This window comes from Plutella xylostella, chromosome 6, assembly GCF_932276165.1.
Source record: "Plutella xylostella chromosome 6, ilPluXylo3.1, whole genome shotgun sequence".
Lineage (NCBI taxonomy): Eukaryota > Metazoa > Arthropoda > Insecta > Lepidoptera > Plutellidae > Plutella > Plutella xylostella.
Window position 1 is genome coordinate 9,966,240 of NC_063986.1, and position 25,640 is coordinate 9,991,879.

General features: G+C 40.9%; 1 protein-coding gene across 1 annotated transcript; it reads right to left on the minus strand.

The window, feature by feature from the left end:
- Nucleotides 1-3,119: 3,119 nt before the first annotated feature.
- LOC105387731 (TELO2-interacting protein 1 homolog) lies at nucleotides 3,120-25,511 on the minus strand. The gene is made up of 17 exons (XM_048633626.1): nucleotides 25,049-25,511; nucleotides 24,244-24,386; nucleotides 23,679-23,853; nucleotides 20,723-20,906; nucleotides 20,091-20,223; nucleotides 19,641-19,800; nucleotides 18,415-18,623; nucleotides 17,517-17,693; nucleotides 16,278-16,508; nucleotides 15,821-15,988; nucleotides 7,746-7,970; nucleotides 6,124-6,266; nucleotides 5,683-5,778; nucleotides 5,097-5,394; nucleotides 4,439-4,736; nucleotides 3,953-4,181; nucleotides 3,120-3,613 (listed from the first exon to the last, which is right to left on the minus strand). Exons 1-17 carry the CDS (start codon nucleotides 25,237-25,239, stop codon nucleotides 3,407-3,409), a joined length of 3,267 nt encoding a protein of 1,088 aa, XP_048489583.1. The 5' UTR covers nucleotides 25,240-25,511; the 3' UTR covers nucleotides 3,120-3,406.
- Nucleotides 25,512-25,640: the final 129 nt, after the last annotated feature.

Consider the following 25,640-nt stretch of genomic DNA (forward strand, 5'->3'; position numbering starts at 1 on the left):
TTTTAAATGTGAGCTCATTATACGCAGAGTATCATTTTTCAAAGTGGTTTTTGTATTCGAAACACTTCATTTAAGATAAAATGCCGCTCAGTATAAAAAATACATTTGCCAAATATTGAAAAAAATGCAGGACGTAACGTTGACACTCAAACAAATATTAGGTCGCTCAAATATTATGAAGCTGCTCATTTTGTATTTTAAGTAACTGAAATTAATGTTTGTAAGTTGCTGTTCTGTTGATTTCTCGTCACTCGCAGTCAGTCGCTCACTTAGTAATTCTATAACCCAAATTAATTAATTTTGACACTTAGAACTGTAATTTACAGTCACTCGTTTTATTGCTACCCATTAAGAATCAATCGTGTTTTATACATGCATTTACAGTGCTGGTCACAGATAAAAAATGTTCTAATAATGGACTTAATTCAGAAACGGATCATAATACCTATAAATAAATATAAATGTGCGATTTTGTGTGTGTGCGTTGTGTGAGTATGCTCACACATTATAATTATAACAACGGTATTGTCAAATGAATCAAATAAATGTGTGTATTCATAAATAATGCAATGTTAATACATAAAGTTGTGGCCTTGAAACAGTATTTGGAACGTATAGGTGTAGTTAAGCTCGTAGGATGTATTTATGAATTCATTTGAGAATATCGTTGGCAAATTTTCAAAATCGACTGGTAAATAAATTCGATCGTAATTGTAGATCAACTTTAGATCAAACGTTTTAAAATTAGCTAGTGCAATTTAGGTATAAATTTATTTATCGAGTGAACTATCATTATTGTATAAACTCTTGTACCATTCCACGACTGTTGGCATCGTCACCATCTACTTACACTTTTATTTTTTTGCCTCATATAAAATCTAACGTAAGTAACCAAGATTCGGTTTTACTGAAGTGTCTGTTTTATGTTATTTTCTTGTTATGTAGTCGTACTGTCTCAAAGTATATGAGTTTACATCCAGTTTATATTTCTAGGATATTCTTACATTTTTATCTAAGAATAGATTTTATTGAAATGACAACGTCTACAGGGTGTTGAAAAAGGGTATACTCAGCCGAAACCTACATGTGCAGCATGTTATATCTAACCCGAAAATGAAATCACAATTTCAAAATTCGCGGATATAACATGCTGCACATGTAGGTTTCGGCTAAATATACCCTTTTTGCAACACTCTGTATAAAAATAGAACTTAACCTGGTTCCTTCTGTGACAGTAGTGTCGTTACAAATGTAATATCCAGCCAACCAGTGAGCTAATGGCGAGGTACATACCTACTAAACCAACCGACCAATCACGAGTGAGCTAGGGACAATAGCCGCTGGCGCCATATACTAGTTTTCTGTTTCCGTACAAAGTAATAGAATTTGCTCATTTTCATTAGTGAAGTTTTATAGTTGACTTTTGTCATTTTGTCTGTTCATAAGATAAAATAGTAAGATTATATTATTTTATTATTGCATATTATAAGAGCATTTATTAAGTGTAATATTTTATTGATGCATATCTACTGTCCTTTAATTTGTATACAAGCACAAGTGTAAACCTAAACTGTATTTTTCACTGCTACCACTGTCGAAAATTGGAATGTTTGCAAAATAGTCAATCTACGAAATGTAACCTTTTGAATATTAAATCTTTTGCTAAAAATAAGCGTAGAATATGTATCAGATGCCATATTCAAAGATAATAACAACTTAGATAGATTGAGTTGAAGACAAACGTTACCAATACAATTTACCCAAAGGCTTAACGGTATCAGAACAGAGTGTAACGATATTTCGGTGTGCGGTTGATTAAGATAATATATGGGTATAGGAATTCTAATATAATTTATCTATTGTATATTAATTTATTATTTTTCGTTCTATTTATCAAAGAGAAAACATTGGGTACCAAATTTTAGATTTAGTCATTTAACACGGAATGTTTCGTTGGGTCTGACTTCTTCATTAATCCAAAGTGAGAATGACTAAATAAGTTACATTAAATTAATTAATACCTACATAAAACTATGGGTATTTTTTTTGTAGTGCAATGTGATTTTATAAAAATAAAAAAGTACCTACTGCCATTGATGTGTTTTTGTAATACCATAATTTTCCCCCATGTAACGCCACTATACTTTGCACAATATATAGATTTTGTAAATAATTATTGAAAACATAGTATAGTTGTTAAATCATTTAGGGCGGATTCGGCCAACGTCGAGTAACTTTTTACTCGAGAGTAAACTACCAGTTACTCGCGAGTAAGCAGATTTTGCATTCTACCAAACCTGAAACCAAGATAAGTAGCTTATCCCAAGAATAAAATGTTATACCGCCAAAATTGACCGTGTAACGAGCTTATCCGAGAGTAATTTTGTAATGGCGGCAGCACATCAGCTGATTAGAAAACCTTCATAATGACATAATTGATATATAAACACACTAGCTGTTCCCGCGCGCTTCGCTTCGCCTTAAAAAGTTTTCCCGTGGGAATTCCGGGATAAAAAGTAGCCTATGTTCTTTCCCAGGGTCTAGACCGTATGTATACCAAATTTCATTCAAATCCGTTCAGTAGTTTTGGCGTGAAAGAGTAACAGACAGACAGACAGACAGACAGACAGACACAGTTACTTTCACATTTATAATATTAGTAAGGATCTGTCAAAACATAAACAAAAGTACGTTAAAAGGCGAATTCTCAGAATAACAACAGCGAATAAAATATTAAAACATAGACAATTTTATACTATTGTAATCCATTCAAACTAAGTTGGCATGTCATTTCTATTGCATGCTTTGAAACGCAGCTATTTTTTATTTTAGTTGCATTACAGTTTCGTTCCTCGTTCATTCAATTAATCCTGGTATAACTTGGTAGAATGCAAATCTAGTTATCCCAGATATTTACTCGCGTATAAGTTTTATTCCGGTATAGTTATTCTCGTGTAACGTGATGTTTGGACGAATCCACCCTTAGTAGCACTAGCACCTAAATAATTAATCTGGATTTAACACAACTTTCACAGATGCATCCATTTTACATTTTAAGCATAGAATTAAATAAACTAACGTGTGTCTGTGGTTATATAATTAAAAATAAAACAACAATATTGGACGACAATAATTGCACGTTTCACATTTAACATTTATTGTTTTTACTAACACTTATATCCTTAACATTGACTAACATTCTTCCTTATCACCTTTAACATTGACTATCATTCGAAACTTTAGTTTCTTTTGTAACTTAACAGACAGAAGAGGGACTATTTATTTTTCGCCGATTTAGATCCTCTATAAATAACGGGTTCGTGTGCTTAATAACTATACAATTCAAAAGAGATCTGTAATTTCGACGGACTTAAGTCCCCAGGGGACTGTACCTCCGCGGAAGGCTTTAGACTAATTCGAAGATCGATTTGATATTATTAGCATAGGTCTTGTCGGTAGCTTTGTAGGGGCTACCTGTGATGGCATTTAGCTTGAAGTCCTTGATGTGAGGGATCTGTAGGACATGTTGGTTCTTGCAGAGGGTCCGTAGGTGGTGCCACGCCGCGCCGTGGTCGTATTGTAGCATCTCTTTGAAGAATGTCACCGCGTGATTCTGTGGGGATGAGATGAGTGCGATTAGTTATGGTTTGAATGACGGCCGTGTTGAGATTTGAACGAATGGTAAGAGACGAATAGCGACATGGAGGCATAGCGCGAGCCAATGGCGTCGCGCGGCTTCGACTCTTTACATATCACCTCTGAGTTACGCGGTGTACTAAGAACCACGTTAAAACATGCGACAATAATGACATACTCTTTATCGCATACCTAAACGTGATGTTGCATCTTTTGTCGAAACTTAAAGTTTTAAGGCACAATACGTCCTCTTCTTTTAATTAGGAACAATTATCTGCCCGGCCCCAAAATCTAACTTTCATCGCAACCATCTTACCTGCAAAGGCTTCGGCTGTTTATTGGACAGATACAGCTCCACACAGCTCATACACTCCTCGAGGTCACCATCTTCCAACCTCAAATCTTTAACCAGCCGGGGCAGTGCCGTCAGAATAATGACTTGCAGTCGGTACGCCTGCGACTGGCGGTAGTAGGAGCCCACGTCTTTCAGGTGACTGTCTTGGGCGGACTTGCGCAGGAGTTTGTAAAGTTTTGGTAGCACATCTCTGTGGGGGTATGGACTAATTAGATCACAGGTTTAAGGATTATAAAATTACAACAGTCGAAGTGCTATTATTCCTCAGAATATAATACAATTTCTTGGAGTAGTACAGATTATGGCACCGAGAGTAGCGATGGGTGTATGTTAGTAAACTGGCGTATAATTTGCGCTGATATTTCTTCATCCTGTTTAAAGTAGGCATCACGGGGGAGTTCAAAAAGAATATAGATCTCCATAAAATATAACAGCAATAAAACTCACTTGACAGTCCTACTTCGAATAAAGTCCTTGGACACTTTCGCCATCGTGACCAACAGTTCAAACGTGGCCCGCAAAACTATCGCATCACTTTCCTCAAACCTCACGACCATGGGCGACCAGACTAAATGGACCAGTGGCAACATCTCACTCTCATAGCCTTGGAGTATCAGCAACCCGTGGTTTATGATCTGGAGGGCCATCAGTCTTTCGTCCCGCTTTCTCGAAGGGATGAAGTTGAGACAGCGCTTCAGTATTGTTAGTGTTAGGGTTATGTGCTGCGGTAGCGGTTTCTTTTCTTCTGTGAATTTGAAATTAAAGATTTTTATTATTTACTCAAGGTGCGAAAAGATTGGCGCACAAAAAAGAAGCCTAAACTCAACAGTGGGCGATAGAAGGCTGATGATGAATATGATGAGTCATTTATGCTTGATCAATAAAATTTAAATTAGTATTATCAATGGAAGTTCACACGGCTAGATGGCATACTGTATCTAAACACAAAATAACAACAATATATTTCAAAAAATATTTAAAAACTCGTTAAATGAATTGGTGTTGACGATTTGGAGAAGCTCAGCTATTGTAAATACATAGGTATAAAGTTAATAGCAGGAACAACAGACAGAAACATTTAAAAGTTATCCAAGTAACTATTTACCTGTCACAGTATCATCATAATTTAAAACATCCTCCTCCTCTTTAGCCTTGAGATCTTCTTTGTACAATTCCTCCCCACTCTTGCCCTCTTCCTCATTCAACAACCTTTCGCTCTCCTCCAGATTTTCAACGTACTCTAGTAGATCTTTCGTAACATCTACCGTGTTTTGTTTAACGTCGTTGTTAACGTCAGGGTCGGGCGGGAACCACGCTTGTGTGCGCGTGACGAATGTGAGGAACACGTGGAGATATGCGTGCAAGTCGTTCTCGTGGTATTTATCACAGCTTTGGACTAGAACCTGCGAAAATTAATAAGTTAGTTTGCCAACTGTAGGGGATACAACGTTGACACAATAGAAGCTATGTTTGATGGTGCTATTGCATTTGAACTGTACAATTTACTCTTACTTTAAATCAGGTGTCGTTTATTGACTGATCTCTATTGCTAAATGCTATCTCCTTGGATATAAAAGAGACTATGATAATCAGTCAAGTTTTCTGTCGCCTAATGCTTTGGATTCGTCCTTCCAAACCCAAAAACCCGATGTCTATTATCCAAATGATAATTATTTGTATACGGTACTTACATCGGATATAATCCCGTGGAGGCAGTTCAGTATGCTGGCGTCACTGTACTCCATCACTACTGTCAGAATCTGCAGCGCTGACTGAGTGTTCCACGCCTGGAATTTATAGAACAAATATTAATTACTTTATCAATGTTAAACATATGCAAGTATCACGTAAACAAGTAGACTATAAACTTGACAATCTAATTTCTATCGTCAAAAAATACAGGAAAAAATAATAATAATAAATACGTTGGCACTCTTGGGACATCTCACACAGCGTGTCCCGGATCAGACAACAGTCATACCAACACGTACACATATAGATTCGACAACCCATCACACGAATGTTTAGCCTTGGCAGGATTCGAACCCAGAAGCAAGTTCACCACCGGCTGAGCAATTCAAAAGTAGAGATAACTTGTGTGAATTTGAATGGACAAACGCAAAAGCACATACCTTCTTCAACCTGACCGTGACTTGATGCGTGAAGTAATCAGCATTCTCCTGCACGAGCTCAGTGACAGAGCCGTGCGCGCGCGCCGCCGTCACCGCGCCCAGCGCGCGCGCGCCCGCCAGCTGCACCAGCCAGTACTTACTGCCTGGGAGATAAGGGCTGTTATAGCACAGCAGATAGAAAAAAAAACGGCGTTCTAGAAAACGGCTCGGCTGTTATAGTAGAGCGGTTTGTGACCATTACATACGGAATAAAACGCGCACCGCGTCGTAAAAGCTACTCGTATATCTACTGTATTTTATATGAAAATGTGGCACCCTGCGCTCTATAGCACGTGGTATTTGACAGATTCCTAGAGAATGCATAATGCTTGATGGTGTATTAGGATCATTTGGATATGCCGGTTACGGCTAGTAAATAAAATATTGACAAATATGAACGTTGAAAAATGCCTATGAAAGCGTTTTGAAGGATAATTAACAGTTAAATCTATTAGCGCAGTGACTTGATGCGTGAAGTAATCAGCGTTCTCCTGCACGAGCTCAGTGACGGAGCCGTGCGCGCGCGCCGCCGTCACCGCGCCCAGCGCGCGCGCGCCCGCCAGCTGCACCAGCCAGTACTTACTGCCTACGAGATAAGGGCTGTTATAGCACAGCAGATAGAAGAAAACTTATTGCCCTCTATAGAAAACGGCTCCTCTGTTATAGTAGAGTGGTTTGTGACAGTTACATACGGAAGCATAGCGGCACCAGCCAGTTCTTACTTACTGCCTAAGAGATAACGACTATTACTGTGTTATAGCATTATACCATTAAAGCGGAGCGGTTTGTGACGGTTACATACGGACTAGATAGCGCACCGTGCCGCTTCGTCAAACCTACTCCTATGTATTCTATATGGAAATGCAGTGGGAGATAAGAGCTATTATAGCACAGAGGTTTGTAGGGTCATAGGCATAAGCGTTATTATACCACGACGTACAGACTGATACAGTTATAGCAGCCAGTACTTACTGCCTAAGAGATAACCACTATTATACCATAGTGGAGCGGTTTGTGACGGTTACATACGGACTAGATAGCGCACCGTTGACAGCTGCACCAGCCAGTACTTACTGCCTTAGAGATAACGACTATTATAGCTTGACGAATGGACTGTTATAGTTATAGCAGCCAGTACCAGCTGTCTACGGGATAAGATCTGTTATAGCATGACGTACAGACTTCTGACTGTTACAGATAGAACAGCACTGATAGAAAAAAAAGTGCCTTCTAGAAAACGACTCGGCTATTATACATGAGCGGTTTGTGACGGTTACATACGGAACGGGTCGCGTACCGCGTCGTAAAAGCTACCCGTATGTATTTTATACGAAATTGCGGCACGCTGCGATCCATAGCATGTATGTGGTACTATTTGATATATTCCTAGAGGAACGGATAATGCTTGATGCTGTATTAGAGCCTTATGGAAAGAGTGGTTACGTGCTAGTTAAATATTGACAAAGGACAAACGTCACGTTATAACGATGAATTGCGGAGCGTCTTGAAGGACAAATCATATTTTAGGTGACCGAAATCTTTGAATATTTAATTATTTACAATATTAAATAATTTTAACTTACCAACCCTCTCCAATATAAGACACAGGGTCTTCAGCAAATACGGTTGGAAGTCTGCCATGAGTCGCTTGGCCAATATCCCGAGGCCTTCAGTCAGCATACACGTCAGTACCGTGTTGTTCTGGGCCTCGGCTAGAGATGTGCAGTAGTTCGGGTCTTTCGGCCTTGTGCGGGGCATCGAGTAGCCGATGTCTGTGTAGCGCATCTCTATTGTTCCTTCGTATAGACCTGGGGAGGTTTGAATGGTTATTACTTATTAGGTTTCGTGTTCCATCGCTTCGTATACCTAGATAGATAGATAAGTTTATTTATTCATAAGAAAACACAAAAAAATTTAATGACAATACACCGCCAAACTGCAAAGCAGTTTATTGGCAGTTATAAGCTCTCACTCATAATATAACTTAACTAATAAACTACTTAATAAACTAAGTTCTATTCTATCCTATTATAAGTACCTACACTTATAATAGGATAGAACAGAACCGGTTTCTGCAATCCACAAATGCAACAACAAACTACGCTGTAGTTCATTGGCATGTAGGTATGTATGTATTATATTTCCTAATTTATATAAACTTCTATCGGGTTGTTGGATTGTTGATTGCAGCAACCGTTCTTTTACTATATAGCTAGGTTTATAGATATACTACTTCTTATATAATTTGAAAGATAACTAGGCGAACAGAGGCACACATGTACATGTTTAGGTATAGCTTTAACATAATTTGATACACTTTCTCAGTTTTTCTTTGCTACAAAAGAATCTAATAGGGATACTATAACTTTTTTCTTAAATACAGGTTTAGTAAAGGTATTGTTTCTTACATCGTCTGGAAGATCATTAAGAATCTTTGGTACCAAGTACTTTCGGGTCCGTGAACCGTAATAATTACATATTTTGGGTACATACAACTTTTTGTTGACAACTTTTCTTGTACTGATGCAATGTGAAATGGGGGTTTTAAACTCACTGCTATTGTATTCCTCTAACAAAATGAACAACTTAACTTTTTCTTGGACAGGTAATATTTTACATGTACCATATAGTTTATCATAGTCAGGGCGGCAATTTCTCTTTGTTTTATTATCAACCAATAATTTTATAAGCCTTTTCTGTATAGCATTTATTTGATCTAAGTAACTTTGGAAGGTGCACCCATAACTACTCAAACCATATGATATTATCGACTCTGCGAGTGCGTAGTAAACGGAGTACATGGTAGCTCTGTTTACTACGCCCCGCAGATGATACAACTTACACAATACAGATCTTAACTTTGAACAGACATTATTTATATGTGATTTCCATGACATATTTTTATCTATTATAAGTCCCAGGTACTTGTACTGATTTACAAATTCAATTTCTGAACAGTTACAATTCGAACCGCTTCGATGTAAACATTCATAAGAATGGCCAATTATTTGTAGTTTATTTATTTTAGGTCTATTATATGGTGAACAGATGTGCATACATTTAGTTTTAGATAGATTAATAATAATGCCATTATCATGTGACCATTTGACAATGTTCTCAAGATCAGTTTGTATACATTTTTGGATAACATCTAAGTCATTGTGGGCGCATAGTAAGCACGTATCGTCTGCATACATGAACATTTTACATTGTTTAACTACATTGCACACGCTATTTACGTGCATGATGTACCCAACCGGCCCGTACACGGAACCGGTCGGGACGCCATACCTTATGTTTGCTTTGGCACCCTTTGTACCACTTACGTGGCCCGTGCCCCCTGGGTGGTGCTAACGAGTGACAACGCCGAATGTCGGGCGGCGGTAAATCGACCCGACCTCCTCTCCTAGCAGAGGCGGCGATCTCCCGCCGTAAAAAAGGAGAATCACCAACACGCCTGCCAAGCGCGGTGATTATGGCAAATACACCTCCTAATGATGGAAAAAACAAAGCCCCGGCCCCCAGTCCCCGGCAGCCCCGCTATCCCGGACTCCGGTAGCGGTCACGGTAACGGCGGGGCAGGGGGTGCGAAGAATCTCCGGCAGAGAGTCGGCTACCAGCCCAACCGACCCTTGCACCTGGCAACATATAACGCACGGACACTGAGGGAAGACGTGAAGATAGAGGAGCTGGAAGAGGAAATCAGCAAGTTAAAATGGGACATTATAGGGTTATCCGAAGTCCGACGAGAGGGAGAGGATACGGAAATTCTCCAGTCCGGAAACTTGCTGTACCACCGGGAGGGCGACCAACTGTCCCAAGGGGGTGTCGGGTTCATCGTCAACAAGTCCCTCGTCAACAACATCGTTGAAATCGGAAGTGTGTCGACACGGGTTGCGTACCTCATCCTGAGAATATCTAAACGATACTCAATGAAGGTCATACAGGTTTACGCACCCACATCTAAGCACACCGATGATGAGGTCGAACTTGCGTATGAAGACGTATCGTCTGCCCTGCGTAAGTTCACTACTCATTTCACGGTGGTGATGGGAGACTTTAACGCGAAACTCGGAAAACAAGAAGGCGGCGAGACGAATGTGGGGTCACATGGATTCGGAGTCAGGAACCATCGTGGGCAAATGCTGGCTGACTTCTTGGAGAAGGAGGGCCTCTATATGATGAACTCCTTCTACAAGAAGAAGCCACAAAGGAAGTGGACGTGGATTAGCCCCGATGGGAAGACTAAAAACGAGATCGACTTCATATTGACGGATAAGAAGCACATATTCAATGATGTCTCAGTGATCAGTATGGTTAAGACCGGCAGCGATCACCGACTCGTAAGAGGCACTTTGAATATAAACTGCAAAACAGAACGCTCCCGTCTAATGAAGTCCACGCTCCGTCCTACTCCTGCTCAAATCCAGGATCCCGAAAGCTTTCAGTCTGAGCTTTGCGACCGCCTGATATGTTTAGAGAATTGCGTTACAGTTGACGATTTAAACAATAGGTTTGTGGAAACTGTCCGAGAGGTAGGATCGAAATATTTTTCGTCCCGAACCAACCGAGGACCTCAAAAACTCTCAGATGGGACTCTGAGTCTCATAAGAGAACGGAGAGAAATGAGGTTGCAGTCTTCAGTTGATATGGTCGAATACAGACGTCTAAACAGACAGATCGCCAAAGCAAGACGTTGCGATATGAGACGCTACAATTGCAAGCGCATTCAAGACGCAATAGAGCAAAACAAGGGCTCCAAAGTCTTTGCTAGAGATCGATCTGTTCGGCAGACTCTGTTGACCCAACTGAAGACCGACACTGGCAACACCGTTTCATCAGTGCCCGAAATTCTGGGAGAAATTGAGAGATTCTACGGACAGTTATACACCACAACACAAAACCCTATTACCAGCGGTGCTCACGACAGCCGAGCGCCACTCACCCGACACTATACCGAAGATATTCCGGACGTCAGTCTAGACGAGATTAGTATAGCTCTCAAACAGCTAAAAAACAACAAAGCTCCGGGAGATGATGGAATAACGACAGAACTTCTGAAAGCCGGCGGTAGACCGATTTTAATAGCACTTCGGAGGCTGTTTAATTCCGTCATACTCGAAGGCACAAGCCCGGAGGCATGGAGCAGAAGTGTAGTGACTTTGTTCTTCAAGAAAGGCAACAAAGCCCTATTGAAGAATTATAGACCCATTGCACTTCTGAGCCATGTGTACAAGCTGTTTTCGAGAGTTATTACGAATCGTCTCGAGCAAAGACTCGACGACTTCCAGCCACCCGAACAAGCCGGGTTCCGAAAAGGCTATAGTACCATAGATCACATACACACGCTTCGGCAGGTTATACAGAAGACCGAGGAGTATAATCTACCTTTATGTCTAGCGTTTGTGGACTATGAGAAAGCCTTTGATTCTATTGAGCTCTGGGCGATGCTTCAATCCCTTCAGCGGTGCCATATAGACTATCGCTATATCGAGGTGTTGAGATGTATGTACAATGCTGCCACAATGTCAGTTCGATTACACGAACATAGCACAAAACCGATCCAGTTGCAAAGGGGCGTGAGACAGGGAGATGTTATTTCTCCGAAACTGTTCACCTGTGCACTGGAAGATGTTTTTAAGCTTGTAGAGTGGAAAAGACTGGGCATTAACGTCAATGGCGAATATATCTCTCATCTACGATTTGCTGATGACATAGTTATTATGGCGGAAACGCTGGAGGAGTTGGGCGAAATGCTCACAGACCTCAATGATGCCTCTAAACAAGTTGGGCTGAAAATGAACATGGACAAGACAAAGGTCATGTCGAACGAACATGTTTCATCATCGCCCGTAACTGTAGGAGGTGTCACCATCGAAGTTGTTGATCAGTATCCCTACCTAGGACAAGTGATCCGATTAGGTAAATCCAACTTCGATAAAGAGGTAGCTCGTAGAATCCAACTCGGATGGGCAGCGTTCGGGAAATTACGACACATCTTCACTGAAAACATACCTCAGTGTCTGAAAACAAAAGTTTTCAATCAGTGCGTGTTGCCAGTGATGACTTACGGAGCCGAGACGTGGTGCTTCACCAAAGGGCTTATCCACAAGCTCAGAGTTGCTCAGCGTGCTATGGAAAGGGCTATGTTAGGCGTGTCCCTGCGAGATAGGATTCGTAATGAAGAAATCCGCAGGAGAACTAAAGTTACCGACATAGCCAAAAGGATTAGCACGCTGAAATGGCAATGGGCTGGCCACGTAGCCCGCAGAGCCGACGACCGCTGGAGTAGAAAGGTTCTGGAGTGGAGACCCCGTGTCGGCAAACGGCGTGTCGGTCGCCCCCCAACCCGTTGGTCTGATGATCTGCGGAAGGTAGCGGGAAGCCGCTGGATGCAGATGGCGGGTGACCGTTTGGGGTGGCGATCGTTAGGAGAGGCCTATGTCCAACAGTGGACTACGGAAGGCTGAGAGAGAGAGAGAGAGAGAGAGTACCACTTACCACGGTCTGCATAGATCTATTTTTCAGGTATACTCTTATCCAACTATTCAAAGGACCTCGTATTCCACATTCACTCATCGCCAGCAAAAGTTGTGAATGGTCCAAAGCAGTGTTTTTCAACCTTTTTCATGACGCGACCCCCCTGGAATAAAAAAATATTTCGCGACCCCCTTGACCCTTTCGGTTTTATATCATGTATGTATGTGTATGTTACACTGTTACAGTATTCACAATATTCATTCCATACCACGTATTTATGGTCTCCATGATTAGGATTCGAAGTAGTACGCATACTTATCGGATTTAAAAACACATTATTTTACAATTACACACATCGGATACGTGTGGCCATGTACAATTGTACATAGGTACGTACGTAGGTACGTAGGTATCCCATTGCGACCCGGAATTTCTTTTTTGAATTTAGCTTTTTCTTTCTGACTTTTTTGAGCATTTTAATATCTTGAATAAAAGTTTTCAAGGGTGAAATGAAAATAAAAAGACAAAATACCTGGCTTTACAAAAAAAGTATATACTTGTGGTCGTCGTCTTTAATCCAGGCAGGAAGGCCTCCCACGCTGCGTTTGCCTATTCGTGGTCTAAACTCAAGAACTCGTTTACCCAATGGTTATCGGTTCTTCGGCAGATTAACCAGCACATTACCATTTCAGCTTGCATATTTTGTCAGCGATATCGGTAACCTTAGTCCTCTGACGGATAACTTCATTTCTGATACGATCCATCAGAGAAACCCCAAGCATAGCTCTCTCCATATCACGCTGAGCGACTTTAAATCGGTGGAATAGTCCTACCGTCAGTGCCCACGTCTCTGCACCATACGTCATCACTGGCAGGACGTACAGGTTGAAATCTTTAGTCTTCAGGCTTTCAGGGATGGCCAAGAAGAATATGTGCTGACAAAGTTTTCCGAATGAAACCCAACCCAGTTGGATGCGCCTTGCAGCCTCCTTGTCGAAGTTGCTTCTGCCTAGCCGAATAGTCTGCCCGAGGTAGACATATTCTTGCACAACTTCGATTGTTGTCTCACCAACGATCAACGGCTCCGGTTCGATGTGAGCATTTACATGACTTTCGTCTTGTCCCAATTTATACCCCGAAGCCTACACGTTGAGAAGCAGCATTTAGGCCACTTCCATCATCCAGCTGAGTTCCTGCAGAGATTCTGCCATAATAACGATTTCGTCCGCGAAACAGAGAGGTGTGACATGTACTCGCCATTTATACATAATATTATGCCATGTCCAGCGGCATCGTACGGACTCCTCGATATAGTGCTAGTCGATTTGAAATCTCTGCAACGCTTCCAAAATTGCCCATGTCTCGATGGAGTTGAAGGCGTTTTCATAGTCCACAAAGGCTAGATACAGAGGTTGATTATACTCTTCGGTCTTCTGTGTAATCTGCCTTACGGTGTGGATGTGGTCTATTGTACTAAAACAGATCCACGATGAGATAATTTAATTAATTAAAAACAATTGCTGAGCCTTCGCATTTAAGAAAATTTTAAGTAAATGTATTTTTAAAGTAAGAGTCTTTCTTAATAAATTAATGCTATGTAATTGTCTTTATTGTTTTTTTACTAAAGTTCCCAGTTTTTTCGCCCTTTGGCGACCCCCCTACAGAAGCTTCGCGACCCCCCAGGGGGTCGCGACCCACAGGTTGAAAAACACTGGTCCAAAGTATCAAAAGCCTTTTTGAAATCGATGAAAAGAGCTACTACTTGTTTTCGTTCATCTAATGAATTGTTTATGTAATCCGTAAATAGTTTGAGAGCTGTCGCCGTACTGCGTCCTCGGCGGAAACCGTGTTGACTATTTGAGATAATATTATGATTGTCTAGGAACTTACTAATTTGCTGTATAATTAATTTTTCTGTTATCTTATTGATAATGGACAAAATAGCTATGGGTCTATAATTTGTGTAGTCAAAGTGGCTACCTTGTTTATATATGGGCCTAATCATAGCCAGTTTTAGTTCATCTGGATAACACCCTTTACACTCAGGTTTATGAAGATAGCAAGAATAGGACTTATACGTTTCTTAATGTATTTAATATCCTCTACTCTGATACCATCCGAGCCGGATGACTTCTCATTACTCATGTTATCAATAATTTTTTCTACATCTGAAGCACAAATTTTTCGAAATCTTATTGACACATCACTCTCATTTACATATCCATTTCTTTTTAAAAACTTTTTATCACAGTTATGTTTAATATTATGAATTTCTTCAGTAAATGTTTTAGAAAAATTACTACATATATTTTCTAGGTTATCCTTTTGTCCTAAATATTTCAAAATAACATCATCTAATCGAGGTTTCTCCCTACCTAACCAACTATTTATGTTACACCATATCTTCTTTGCATCATTATTACATTTCCTAAGTTGTTCTTGTCTATTCTTATTTTTAGCTAAATTAATTAATTTGCTAACCTTATTTCTATATTTCGTGTACTCTAATCTAATACTCATACAGTTTGGTTTCGATTTCCATTTTCTGAACAATTCATCTCTCATACATAACATTGAGTTCAATTTATCATCTATCCACACTGGTCGAATGCGCCTACTCCTTAATGGGACTTTGATCTTTGAACTTTCATAAATACACCCAAAAATTAAGCAAAGTTTCTCATATAATAATAAAGGACACTTACAGTCTTGAAGTTCATCCCAATTAACAGCATCCAACTTTTCACGCACTAATTTATTTGATATTATTACCTTATCACATTTATCACTATCACTGACATTTATTGTGTCGTCACTTTTAGATATTGCCTTTACCTGCCTACCTAGGTTTAGTGTTTGCAAACTTATGTCAAAGTCTCTAAGTAAGCTTGGATCACAGCTGGTCCACTGCGCGTTGGTGATTGTACGATTGTCAATATCAGCATGGCAAAATTACCAGTGCTGTATAAAATTTCTATACAGCACATGCTGAGCCAGAGATCCATTTTTTCATTCCATTATCATTCCAACACACCACAATTATTCGCCCAATGTTTGTTTTTGTACTGTAACTACAATACAACTGTAATGATACTATTATGAATTCATAATGTATAAGTACATATTTAGCAAATAAATGATAAGTCTATGTATTGGTTTATCCATCTATCTCACTCACCAGGCACGCTATCCTTCTCCCACGCGCGGGGGTTGTAAATGCTGACGTCATACGTCTCGTCTGTCAGGGGCGGGGCCTCACTGAGCATGTCCAGTGGCAGGTACCAGATGTGTGGCTCTATGTACTTGTCTATTATACGCTTGGTGAGACGAGTGTCGACGTGCGGAGCTGGGGAATAACGGGTTACAGGTTAATGCTTGAGGAACTTTTGTATTCATAATGATAGTTATGTTATTTATGGGGTGTCTATGATAAATACTTGCTAGACTAGGGTATGCCAACATGGTGAAACGATTATCCGGTCACATAAGGGTCGGCTGTTGTGAAATATTTCACCGAATATTTGTACGAATCATTCGTTCATGTTGGTTTACTACATGCACTGTATCTGTAAGATTACACCGGAAAACAATACTGAAGTAGCAAGGGAATGTGTTAGTTAGATTAATAAACTTACCAGAACCAATCCAGTTGCACAAATACACGCTCTCAATCCGCTCGTCCAGCGAATCGGGCACCAGATCTAGCAACTCATCCACTATAATATCAGCACACTCTGAATTCCCGATCAGTCGACAGATCTCTATGAGTCTCGTCTCGCATTGCGGGTCGTCAATGTGCTTGAGCTTCCGCCACGGAGACCCGCTGAGCTTTTCCGAGTCTATTGTGGAGATCGCAATTGGTATACCTAAACAAATAAATAAGACATATTGTTAATTTAATAAGTTCGAAGTAATAAAAGATATTTGGATTAGGAGTAGTTAAATGCAAATGTAACAGAAATGAGATAAAAGCCAAATGTAGCGAACCGAAATCGCCATTTATATTATTCGAAAGCGGAGCGAATTGGTGAAATAATTGATTAGACTGTATACACTTTATAAACTAGCATTGTCTCGTCACATCATCGTGTTTAAAGACTTTCAAGTCCCTGATTTGTTTGAATTGCGTTTTAATTTAATGCGCCGCTCCGCTTGGCTCTGACGTCGCTTCCCTTCGCTCTCTAAAGACGGGTCCAGACGAGTGTAACGTGAAATGTAACATTACGTATAATTTAGCGTCAACAGTGTGGACGGAACGCGAATTCAACCAAACGAGCACTGCGCGCGCTTTTGTGTTCGCGCGAAAAACAATCAACCGCGAGCGTTACATGTAATGCTCGTTGTGACGTCCACACGTAGAATTCGTATTACATTACACGGTAAATTACATTACACGTTACACTCGTCTGGACCCGGCTTAAGTTATTGTTAAGGTCTTTTGGAGTTTTATCGCATTATAACCGCGGTCTGTGTGTGTGTGCGTGCTACAGGGCGGCGCGGGCGGCGGCGCGGCGGGCGGGGCGCGGTGTGTGTGTGTGTGTGCTGCTCCAGTTTACTCGGGAGCTAGGCTGAGCTGAAATCAAGGGGATACGTCCAAAGGTTCCACTCGAGAGAGCCACGTACAGGAACTTCACCCCCTACGAGAATAGAATAGAATAGAATAACCCTACTACTCTATTCTTTTAGTTGTAATTTTGATTTTATAAATATTGAAGAGAAGACGTTTAACACGCTTTAATTTTTTTTTAATGTTGTCAGCACACAGTTAAGGATATTGTTACTAGAATGTAAGACCTTAAGCATGTTACTTATCATGTAATGTTTCATATCTGTAGTGTGATGCAAATAAATAAATAAATAAATAAATGGAATACCGGGCGGCGCGGGCGGCGGCGCGGCGGGCGGGGCGCGCGCGGCGGCCTGCACCAGGCTGCGTGTGAGCGCGTGCACGGCGCGGTGTAGCCCCAGCACGGAGGCGAGGCGAGCGGAGGAGCCCAGCAGCTGTAGGTAGCCGTGGATCAGGTTCAGTGTGGCCAGCTTGCGCGGGGTGTCTGTGGGGAGAGCGGATGTTACATGTTTTACTGCCAGTTTCAAAAACTCTATCTATCGATAACTGGTAGTTACAACTACCTCACAATCGTATATAGACACACTCTTTTCCATCCAAAGGTTGTCTGGTAGAGATTGCTATAAGCAATAAAGCCGCCTTATTGTACTGTTTGATTTTTTTAAAGTTTTGTTTCTTTGTAATTTTCTTGGTGCAAATAAAGTGTATCGTATTGTATTGTAGTTACTTTTAATATATTATGTCAAAATAGTATGAAAGTAACTACCAGATAGATAGAGTTATTGAAACTGGCAGTTAGTGATAGCAAACTTTATGACTGTGTGTTTCGTACTGCCCCACTTCACTCTGCTCTGTCTAATTTTGATGCGGGCTAGTTTGTATGGCCTCGCTTTGCCACTCTTTAGGGTTTAAAAACTTCGGGTAAGGTCTGGATTGGTTCGCTTCATTCGACTCTATTGTCTTTACGGAATGCAGGGTTGGCTTGTATGGCCTCGCTTTGCTATGCTCTTTACGGAAGTGCCGGCTATTATTGTATTGCCTCGCTTAATTCGGCTCTCTAGGTTTCAGAAAATGCCGGTAACGTTTGCATTGCACCTATGACATCCACGATCTCATACGCTTCGCATAAGTATATACATAAGTACTAATTACACTTCAAGAAGAAGAACAAATTATTTCACGAAGCAATAAGAAACTAGACTTGCCGACATTATTAAGTATCCGCGGCAGCGACTGCAGGATACTAATGAAGTTCTCCGCGACAATATCCAGCGTCTTCAGCTTGGCCTCGTGGCTGATGTTGCAGAAGTAGGCCTGAAGCCCGTCGGAGCAGAAGCGCGAGATCTCCGGGTACTCGTCCTTGGCCAGAGCTATTAGTACGTCGAGGACATGAGGGATGGAGGGGGCCATTGTTCTGGAACAAGATCAGTTAACCATTAACTCGAAACCCAGGGTCAAATCCGAGGTACACAAGAGATTTTAGGGTGACTTGCACCAAACATTTCAAAGTATTTAAATCTATTGCTCGCTTGCTTCGACAGTATAGTGTCAGAGCAAGACAGCGATAGATTTGATAACGTTTAAATGTTTGGTGCCCTCCTTAATGTTTCTGGTTTCGCGGGAAGATACGTAAGATGTTTGACTCGAGAAATCTATCAATTTATGTGACACGTGCGTGTAGTTTTTGTGCAATGTCCAATGTAGCCAACAGACAAAAGAGTTAAGCTACCCTTAGATTAGATCTAGCTATGCTACAGTAGGGTACGCCTTACGCTAAAAGGTAAAATTTACAGAAAAGGTCCAAACACGTTGCAATAATGGAGCACTCGAACAGCAGTGTAGAATTATATTTTACCGATGACAAGCTACTAACCCACTGAAATAGGCCGCAAGCATCTAGCAATAAAGGTGCAACTCACTGGGAACACTCCAGAAGCAGCTTAGAACAGTACACGGCCAGCTCCATCCTGACTGCGAAGTGCGAGTGGCTCTGCAGCGGCACCAGGGTGCGGGTTACCAGCTCCAGCTTGATGCCCACCCTGGAGTACTCTGTGCCGAGTCACACTCACTAACCGCCTGCTTCAATGAAACACTGGGGTTTCTTAGGTTGACAAGGTACAGTGTATAAAGGCCGGTAAGCAAAGAGAAAATCGAACGTTGACCTTTGCATCTACAACCAATCACAATCTCTGTCGCCGGCCATCAAGGTTACTGTGCGCGAGCGACAGATACCAATATAAAAAGGTCAATGCCCGTGTTTCGCTGTGCTTAGCGACCGTGCTTTAGCTACTTACGAAGCTGAAAGTATCATTCCGGCGTCTTCTTGGCTTTTATTCTTAAGTTACAGGGTGTCTTCTGTTGTTATTCTCATTCGTTCATTCGCTTATTAGTGCAAAATCTACTAATCTACAAAACTAAAGGTACAACTCACTGGGAGCACTCCAGAAGCAGCTTGGAGCAGTACACGGCCAGCTCCATCCTGACTGCGAAGTGCGAGTGGCTCTGCAGCGGCACCAGGGTGCGGGTCACCAGCTCTAGCTTGATGGCCACCCTGGAGTACCATTCGGGAGTCTTCATGGCCGGCCTCTTGGCTGATGCGGTGATGATGAACGGGAATTATTTTAGAAAAAATACACAAAATGTTGTTTAAATATAATGTGTATGTAAACGCACAGCTTCTTTGTTCAAGAATAAGTAAAGCTAACTGGCAGACTGATATACATCTACTTTGATTGTGTAAAAAGTATCAAATAGTACCTTATTCGACCCAACAGAAAGATCATTAGCAATCATTCGCCAACTAATTACTTCAAGACATTAAAATGTATTAATTGTATAGGAAATATTAGCAAAATCGCCAGCTGCAATCTTCAAGACTCACCTACATCTTTTTTCTCCGCGTCCTTAACTGTGAGGATGTGGTTGAAGTCCTCGATGGACACGTTGTCCTTCTGTCCGCTGATCTTGTCGTTCACCACCATGCACACTATGTTGTGCATCGCGTTCAGTGCCGCCTGGAAATTGAAGCATCAATTTTGATTAGGTATTATTTGTATAACTAAAGGCAACATAGCTTAATTAGTACGCAAAAGTATGTGATTTCTTTCCACAATAACCTAATCAACGCTAAAAACGCCCGTCATTCAACCACTAACTTTTGAACTGCTGAACCTGAAGCATGGCTAAAAGCACACGGCGAAATATTACCTTTGACCCTATAAAAAACAAATCAGTTCAGCCGATTAGGCGCTACTCAATCATAGTCAGATACACATACAAGTTAAACTTTTAACACATTTCTTTTTCCATCGAATGTTAACAATATGAGCATCTGATAAGTTATTTAATTTACTTATAACATATTAGGACTTGAACCCACAATCTAGCTATGCAATGACGCAAGGTCGTATTCTCCCTTACTTACGTACATCTCATTTTAGATTTTCCAAAAGTGAAAAAGTTTGAACAGTGATTTTCCAGTGCAAAAAGTAAAACTTCAATCATCCCACTGACCACAACAAGAGCATGCCCCGGGTTGTCGGCGTCCACGCTGACCTCCTGCAAGGCAGCCACCACGCCGGGCAGGATGCCGCCCGCCATGTCCGCCGCGGCCGTACGGAGCGCCGCCGCGCCGGGCCCCGAGCAGAGAGTGGGGTGGGTCGCTGTGTAGGCTGTTAGGCAGCCTATCGCTGCTAGCCTGGAGGTGGACGTGTGTTTATTAGTATGTAGGAGGTAGAAAGTTAGGTTAGAGATTTAAGCCCTACGTACGTAGACCGGTGGCAATGGAATGGATTAAACGGATGCGAAGAGAGCTGTCTAAAGAGGATTAGTCAGTTAGAATAGCGTCAGTGGCCGCCGCGCCCGGCCCCGAGCAGAGCGTGGGGTGGGTCGCTGTGTAGGCTGTGAGGCAGGATATCGCTGCTAGTCTGGAGGAGGTAGACAAGGATTTAAAGCCTGCGCAGACCAGGATGGCATGATATTAAAATTCTTGGTATAGGACATTCTACAGATGTGTCGCCCTTTAAGCTGGTATGAAAGAATTAGCCAATCAGAATAGCGGCAGTGGTTGAATGCCTCGGATGCCACCGCCGCCGCCCGCAGCGCCGCCGCGCCGGGCCCCGAGCAGAGCGTGGGGTGCGTCGCTGTGTAGGCTGTGAGGCAGGCTATTGCCGCTAGTCTGGAGGAGGAAGACAAGGATTTAAAGCCTGCGCAGATTAGGATGGCATGGCAAGGGATTAAAATTGTTGGTATAGGACATTCTACGGGTGCGTCGCCCTTTAAGCCGCTATGGAAGGATTGGCCAGTCAGAATAGCGTCAGTTGTTGATTGCCTATGATGCCTCCGCCGCCACTCGCAGCGCCTGTCCCCAAGCAGAGAGGGAGGTGCGTCGCTGTGTATTTTTTATTTTTATTTTATTTTATTTATTTTATTTATTTGGGAAAACAAACAGTCTTACATTGTATAGTAGGTATTGTAAGTATATATGTAAAATTATGTTAGTTAAACATAAGACCCACAGCGTTATCCACAGATAGGTAAACAGTATAAAAATATATGCGTGCGTTGTGCAGACGCCGACACGACAACTGTTACGCAGTACTGTATAGGTACATGTTAAGTGCTAAACTCGACACGTGCCGACGACTACACACTACTTACTACTAACATGCAACGTGTCGTACAGTATTTTTTTAAACATAGGCTTGGAATAACTAAATATATCAATATCAGAAAACATACTATTAAAGTTATTGACCAGTCTGCGTAAAGGGACGCGCTCGCCAGCGTTCGTGCGGCAAGTGCCGGGCGCGAAGAGCTGGCGAACGCGCACCTCACGTCGATGTACTGTTCTAGGTACTAGATAGGCAATTTGGCTAGTCAAGTCAATACAGTCAAAGAAATTGTGACATAAACCGTACAGAATCATGGCTCCAAAGACTGTTCGCCTAGATTTTAGTGTGGGCAAGTTGTATCTCGATAGTAATTGATCATATGAAAGATATGCGCGGAAGCATCTGTAGTGCACGGCTCGAAGAAACTTTCGTTGAACCCTCTCAATGCTATCTGTATATTTATTATAGAAAGGATCCCAGACAGTGACGGCATACTCCAGTTGAGGGCGTATTAGACCTTTATATAAGTAGAGGTATGTGGAGGTACTTTTAAAATCCGTACACGCCCTTAGCACGAAGCCGCACATCTGTACAGCCTTATTTATTATTTTTCCTATGTGGAGATCAAGGTGAAGTTTTGTGTCAAGAGTAACTCCAAGGTCCCGCAGGGTATCAACTTTCTTAAGAGGAGTATTGCATAAAGCGTACTTAAATGATATGTTTTTTCTTTTTTTTGTGAAAGTTATTGTGTTACATTTGGATAGATTTAAGTGCAGTTTATTATCAATACAGTAATTACTAAAGCGATCTAAATCAGCTTGGAATAGATGACAGTCATTAACATTTTGAATTGGTCTGTAAGCTTTAAGGTCATCGGCATATAAGAGGAATTTCGAATTTTGAAAACATTGATTAATATCATTAATAAACAGTATAAATAAGAGCGGACCCAGTATTGATCCCTGCGGGACGCCTGAAGTCACTGGTAGTAAGTCAGACTGATAACCGTTGATCACGACTCGTTGACTCCTTTTGTCAATATAGGACGCGAACCAGCGCAACAAATTACCACGGATACCATTGTAGGCAATTTTTTTGAGAAGTAGCTCGTGGTCTACCTTGTCGAAGGCCTTACGGAAGTCTGTGTAGACTGCATCCACTGCGTTTCCTTTGTCCATATTTTTAAATAAATCACCAGTGAAAATCATGAGGTTTGTGACTGTCGACCTTCGTTTTACGAAACCGTGTTGTTCTTGGAGTATGGAATTATGAAGGTGTGGGTAAATTTCGTTATGGACCAACCTTTCGAAAACCTTCGACAAGATAGACAGTAGAGAGATAGGTCGGTATTCCCCTACATCGACTCTTGAACCACTTTTATGGACGGGTGCGATATTGGCGATTTTCCAGATTGACGGGAAAACACCTTTGATAACACACTCATTGAAAATGATGTGCAATGGCTTTGACAAACTGTTGGCTGTATGTACTAAAAATACAGCAGGAATACCGTCTGGGCCAGCGCTTTTAGATGTATCGAGTGTTCTCAACAATAAATTTATTTTTTATGTACGCTGTGAGGCAGGATATTGCCGCTAGTCTGCAGGAGTTGTTAGATGATTTTAGCGTGTCGGGGACAAACACAAGGTAGTAGAGCATGATGAAAAGATTAGGGCAGGGTTTGTCACCATGGTGAAAAGATTAGCATAAAATTATTTGCAAAATTGCTAAGTACCATTTTCCAGTATGTTTGGTGGGCAGGTTCGAAAATATATGGACTACAATCAATGGAATTCTAATGATGAAAACAACAGATTTAACATTTAGACCTTTGTAAAATTTTGAACCAAGCTTACCTCAAAGACCTAAGCTTTTCCAACTTAGCAATGTGTGCGGCAATGTAAATGGTTTGTGCTAGGAGCGGAACGTGGGACTTGAATATGGTGAGCCGGGTGGATCCATTAGCACGCATCATCAGCGTTGTCATACACTTCATGACCGATAGCAACAACTCTTCAGATACTTTTGCAACTGTAGACAAAGGTTTGTGTACTTATTATATTAGTCTCTAGCTTAAAACTTGATGATTGGAAGCTGTAGAAGACAATTAGTTGTGATACTGAAGCTTTTTAGTTTGATTGAAGAAATAAGATACAAATTAATACACTTGATAACAATATTTTAGAAAACAAAATTCTATTGTTTCTTTGTATTTCCCAACACCATTTAAAAGCTAAACACCCAACAATCTGCTTTAAAAACTTTGATGCAACAAGCACTTAGCACTAACTTCTTAATAGAATAGAATAATTTTTATTTCAGGCATAAGTATGTTGTGAGAATAAAAATCACTAGACCTATGGAATAGGGTTTATCACCATCTATCACCAGGTAATAAATAGCACTCTATAAAGATCTTACCCATTCCCGGGTTCCCCTTGTCGAACACGAGGTTCAGCAGGCAGGTGTGGTACTTGACAAACACATCCGGCAGGTGCACCGACACCTTCTCCAGCACAATGTTCATGGTGTCAACCAGTTGCCGCTGCACTTCATGCTTGGTTCTAGAATGTTTGGTAAAGATAAAGAAATATACACAAAAGAAAGACACACTGACAGCAACAAAAAAAAAGACAATACAATGCAAAAGAAACAACTACATAACAGGTTGCTGTCCAGAGCAACAAAAAGGCACCAGCTCAGCATGTGCTGTGTTAAAGTGGGTATGCTAGTAGTAAGGATCATAATGGTGTTAATCTTGTTAGTAGTCGTTTTACTGTTGTATTACATTGGTGCTTATTGTAAGATGTGCGTAATGCTCCCCATTCATACTTATTTACAGCACAATTGAATATGATAATGAGATATGATACTTGAGATTAAACAAAGATTTATCTGAATAGATAATGAAGAATTCTATTGATGGAGTATTTCATGTGCTTTTAAATGAAGGTAGCAACATTTATGTTATCAGACCTAAATATGGTAGACACTTTAACCACTACAGATGGGACAAGTTAATAAATAGGTTAATATAAAGGGTTGGTCATCTTGGCAAGAGCTTTTTAACTCCAAGCTGCAAGCATATAGAGTTTTTTAACTCCAAGTTATTATTTGGCAAGATGACCCACAAAAATATAGATCTTACATCTAGGTATATCATATTGTCCCAGATATAAAGAAAGAGGGTTGAGACATTCAAACAGGTTGGTACTTAACTACTTACTTTAGTTCCTTAGACTTGAGGTGGGAGGCCACAGGGAACAAAATATAAAGCTGCATCTCTTGTAATGTATCACTTTTAAGTTCCATGACACAAGAGTTCACCATATTGATGATTTCTGGGTTCGGGCTGATCAATAGGGAATCGCATAGCGGCTTTATTCGCGCAAATGCCTGTTTCAAATTGGGATTCATTGTTACTTGAGGTTATTTTGAAATAATTAAACTAACATACTTCACTTTAGGTAATCATTAAGATCTTAAATTGTTTACTGGTACAAATGGTTTGTTATTGTTTCAGTAACTTCGTGTATTTTATTGATTTTGCTTTCGGTGCTCGGCGCAAAACACGATTTCCGATTTCTTCAATCCATCAATGTTAACACACACAACAACAATTCCTCAATGTTGATCAACTAGAATGATTTATTGTACCAAATATCGTTTCTAATTTCATTGTTGCATTTTATCTTGTAACTTACAATGGGGATAGCTGTCAGTTTATAACCGTACCAGTAAAAGTGAATCTTATTTGCATGTAATAAAGTTCATCTGGAAAATTAAACTTCCACCTACTAAAATGCGTTCAATAAAAA

Bases quoted from the DNA above. Each gene is read 5' to 3' on its own strand.
- LOC105387731 (XM_048633626.1), bottom strand. From the start codon at position 25,239: ATGAATCCCAATTTGAAACAGGCATTTGCGCGAATAAAGCCGCTATGC. The intron at 4,182-4,438 runs GTGAGTTTTATT...ATACCCCCACAG, and splicing joins ATTCGAAGTAGGACTGTCAA to AGATGTGCTACCAAAACTTT. The intron at 3,614-3,952 runs GTAAGATGGTTG...TCATCCCCACAG, and splicing joins AACAGCCGAAGCCTTTGCAG to AATCACGCGGTGACATTCTT.